At 31.6% G+C, this 4,626-nt stretch overlaps 1 protein-coding gene across 1 annotated transcript in view; it reads left to right on the forward strand.

The window, feature by feature from the left end:
• The first annotated feature begins 213 nt into the window (after nucleotides 1-213).
• The window catches only part of LOC108912354 (trypsin-3), a 21,386-nt gene continuing 16,973 nt past the window's right edge, over nucleotides 214-4,626 (forward strand). Inside the window, exon 1 of the mRNA XM_023455864.1 lies at nucleotides 214-309. Coding sequence (XP_023311632.1) covers nucleotides 261-309 — 49 coding nt within the window. The 5' untranslated portion in view covers nucleotides 214-260. The remainder of the gene's footprint in view (nucleotides 310-4,626) is intronic.

A 4,626-nucleotide genomic window follows, 5' to 3' on the forward strand; every position in this document is an offset into this window, starting at 1 on the left:
ATTTGTTCAGAAGATATTCCGAGATATTTTTATAAGCTTCAACACCCTATATTTCAAAAGGCAATGTTTGCGTACGAAAATCTTCACATTGCAATGTTACATTCTGATACACTAGATATATTTTTTTAAATGCACATTGAGAATCACATGTAACTTCATCCTATTTATCAACAGATAACAATTAATCATTCATTTGTTTAGACGAGGAAAAAAATCGAGGTGTTTTTCAATTCCATTGTTGTGTTTAGAAGCCTGTAATTATGTACAAGGTGATAGCACTTTTTATTGGATATCTACAGTTAGTTTCAGGTAAATTTATTTTCCTTTTTAATGTCAATATTGTATGAAAATAAGTCGCAAATAAAAATAGTATGAAATCTTCTATTTAAAAAATTAAATTAGCAAAACAAGACTTTAACATATAAGTACCTTTTATGCAATTTGTACAATTTTATAAACAGAAATGCTTTTGATCTACCCTTTTGCTGAATAGCTTAGTTGACAAAATACACATTTACCGAATATTCTACCAACTAACGAAATGACTGTACAGTTGTATAGTAGCTCATTTAAAAATGTTTTTAATCTAATGTTTGCCACCTTCGGTAAGACTGTTTAGGTATTTTTATTACTTTGTTTTATCTTATCTACAATTTTAATCTTACATTTACGATCACCTTATTTGCTAGTGCTGATGTCGACGAAAGTATTTTTAATACTGTGCACTCCTAGGATGTTGGTAGAAGTGTAATTAATAATTATATTATGACAAAATTGGTCGCAGTGTGTTATACAGGGTATATTAATGATGTGTTAACAAACTCTTTATTGTCTTGCATATAATTCTCTGATATTAATGTCGGCAACATAATATTTTCAAAATTCACCACACTTTCCATTCGAGTTCAAAAAATGTGGAAAAAAACCGCTTCACACCAAATCAATTTAAAAGAATATCGAAAATGTAAGACGGGGAATCCAGCCACTGCCAATGGAGCGTCCCCAAACTCAGGTTCGCAAGAGAGCCACCTGCACAGAAAAACGACGTATGAACGAACGTCAACTCTGGGTATAGACAGATAAATAACCAGAGACGGAAACCTGGCCAGAATGTGTACTCTACTTTCGGGTGTCGTAGTAGTTCCACGACAATGTCTTCTAAAGTGTTACTGGATCTAACAATAATGTTAAATGTTGGTAACTTTGATGAGACTGAAGTCCATAACGTCCTGAAACGACTGAAATCTAAACTACCTCCAGGTCGTGATAATATCCCTGCATTTGTTCCATGCAATAGAGTGTGAGTTCTTGTGTGTCTCTTAACTGTGCTTCTAAACAAGTGTTTGAAAATGTCCACCATGCGTGAAATATGGAAATTGTCTAAAGTTTGTTCAATTTATAAAAATGACGATAAATCAAATATTTCCAATGTAGTGTGTTAGATGTTACGTTAGATCAAATTTAGAGTATGCATTTTAGTTTGGAGACCTCGTCATTAAATGCAATGGGATACTATAACATATACATAGGCGTTTTATAAAACTTTTTAAAAGTGAACTAAATCCTGAAATTTTTCCGGGAAACTTTAATACTTTAAATAGTTGTGTTGTTACTACATAAAATAGTTGATCATTTTACAAAAGTTTAGTATTAATGTTCGTAGAACAACACCTTCTATTTGGCTATACTTAAAAGTGATATGTTAATCAATTCTCCATTTTCTCAAAGTTGCACTAGCTGTAATATCTCAGTAAGTAGCCAGCTAAATATTTTTAATAAGTCATTAATAAAAATATTTAATAATAGCGGCTCCAATACTGAATGTTGAGGTACACTAGACAAAATCACAAGTTTCGATAAAAATTCCTTGTACATTGCAAACGACCAGATATGTAATAAATAAGAAGTTTTAATATACTAATAATGTCGAAAGACCTTTCGCTGATAAAATACACAAACTTATTTATTTTTATTTATACCTACCTGTTTATTTATTTGTTTACGACGAACACGCCTATGACTAGCCGACGAAAACCCCGAACTCTAATTATAAGGAAGTTTATCGAAGGCCTCTGAGAAATAAATATAGACTACATCCACAAGACCATGATGGACCTCCTATATCTACTGTGTCTACACAGCAAATTGGTAGATGTTCAACGGCCTTTTATAAAACCATGATGATTTAAACATTATATTTTAACGCAATTATATAAAATATTATATGGACATTCAAAAACTTCCAATAAAATTGCACATGATAATATTGAGGCGATATTTACTAATTTAACTGTTAAAAACTGGACAAATACTTGATTCTTTTCAAATGTTTGGTAAAGTGTTTGATTAAATTAAACATGATTCTCGATGGTTCTGCTAATATAGAGCTGGTACAAATTCGTTTCTCACTACAGGGATCTCGAAAACAGTAAGAGGTACGAAGTAGCTTAAATGGGGTCAAAGTTGTGTAATCAGGGGACCAACATTATGCCTCTGAAAAATCAAGGCTAACATGATTAGTTTTCGAAATATTTGAAAAAAAAAACGACATTTTGGAAATCGGTTTTTGTTTCATTTCAGCTTTGTTTGAGGTGATATAGAAAAAATAAGAAGACTTTCTCATGGCCACTTTTTGCTCTTTATCGAATGGCATAATCAATTTTTATATATAAAGTTTCTTCTCTCCTTGACCATCATCAACTTCATTTTTTTAAATACGACCCTAGAAATTTTATTACATTTTTTGTAAGCCTTCATGATCCCCAATACTGTACTGCTTCAGCCCGAACCAGATTCCGACCAGATTTTGTCTCGAAAAATTCATCTTCAGTGTATTCGTTCCAAATTTATCTAATTTTTTTATTTAGATTTTTTGTTTATTGAATTATTGTACACTGTAAGTGTCGTTAAACCCTGTGAAATCCATTTAGTTGTTTAAACTATTGCCACTACGCGTTACAATAAAACATTTATTATTATTGACTATTACCATCACTTGGTCTTAACTCAATAAGTTGTTGCGTCAAAATTAAAACATTATTACAATTTTAATTTTATGATAAATTAATTCTTAAAAATGCATATGAAAAACCAAAACGCCAGCTAAATATTATTTTTTTAAAAATTTCAGTAAATGTTCAAACATTTTCGTTTTGGCAAAGATTGAAAATGAAGATCAGCGTAATATTATCGGAATTTATTATATCTGTAACCGCAACTCTGAAAGAGCATGCCAGATGTATTTGTATGAATATCCTGAAAAAAATAGATCGGAATTTGTTTGAATTTTGAGCACTCGAGAAGCCTAGAAATAACTATGGACACGGTATTTTACATGTTTTATTTTAATACGTGGTGGTAATAGTTTAAATAACTAGATGCATTTCACAGGGTCTAACGACACTTACAGTGTACGACAATTGAATAAACAAAGAAATCTAAATAAAACATTTGGATACATTTGGAACGAATACAGTGAAGATGAATTTTTCGAGACAAAACGTCTGAATCTGGTTCGAGCTGAGGCAGTACAGTATTGAGGGTCTTGAAAGCTTGCAAAAAATGTAAAAAAATCTAGTGTCGTATTTAAAAAAATGAAGTTGATGATGGTCCTGGAGAGACGAAACATTACATATAAAAATTGATTATGCCATTCAATAGAGGGCAAAAAGTGGCCATGAGAAAGTGTTTTTCTTTTTTCACTATCACCTCAAATAAAACTGAAATTAAACAAAAACTTATTTCCAAAATTTCGGTTTTTTAAAATATTTCGAAAAGTAATCATGATATCTTTGATTTTTTAGAGTCATAATGTTGGTCCTCTGATTACGCAACTTTGTCCCCATTTAAGCTACTTCGTACCTCTTACCGTTTGCGAGATCCCTGTAGTAAAAAGCGAAATTGTTCCAGCTTGTATAAGCAGAATTGCAAATTATAAGGACCCGTTGCCAATTTTGCTTGTATTTTACATTTATTTCAAGGCATATTTGTAGGAAACAAAAAGATCTTTTTGTAGTAACTGTTCTTTACACGATTAGTTTTTGTTAAGGGTGACAATAGAATAGTGAGAGCACACTTTTTGCATTAATTGTATTTACCATTAGCTAAATATTTGTGGTACAATTCTAAGCTAGTGGGCGTATGCAACAAAATTTAGTCATAGATTATTAAGACAAATTTAGGGGACCCGTATTTTTTATTTTTGCCAAGTGGTCCCCTCTTTCGGAGTTACAGCCCCCTGAAGTCCGCCTCTAAGAATAATCTTTTTTTTACATCTCAGAACCCTGTTGTACGAGAATCACTAAATTTGGTACACAGGGATTTTATGACATGTGGAATCTGATGGTGCTACGTTGTTTGGCGGAGAACCCCCTTAAGACAATTGGCCCCCCCTTGACTTTGAAGCCAAAAAATTTGGTTGCATATTTAAATTTCTTAAAAATTGTCAGTCCACTAGAAAGCCATTAAATTTAGAAACTTTTTGTCTCTTTATACTTTTTTCGTAAAACGCAATGTTTTCGTGAAAAATGTCAAAATGTGATCGAATGCATATCGTGATTCGCCATTTTCCACAAAAACATTGCGTTTTACAAAAAAAATATCAAGAAACAAAAAAGTTTCTAAATT

The sequence above is a fragment of the Anoplophora glabripennis genome, unplaced genomic scaffold (genome assembly GCF_000390285.2).
Source record: "Anoplophora glabripennis isolate ALB-LARVAE unplaced genomic scaffold, Agla_2.0 scaffold956, whole genome shotgun sequence".
Taxonomy (NCBI): domain Eukaryota; kingdom Metazoa; phylum Arthropoda; class Insecta; order Coleoptera; family Cerambycidae; genus Anoplophora; species Anoplophora glabripennis.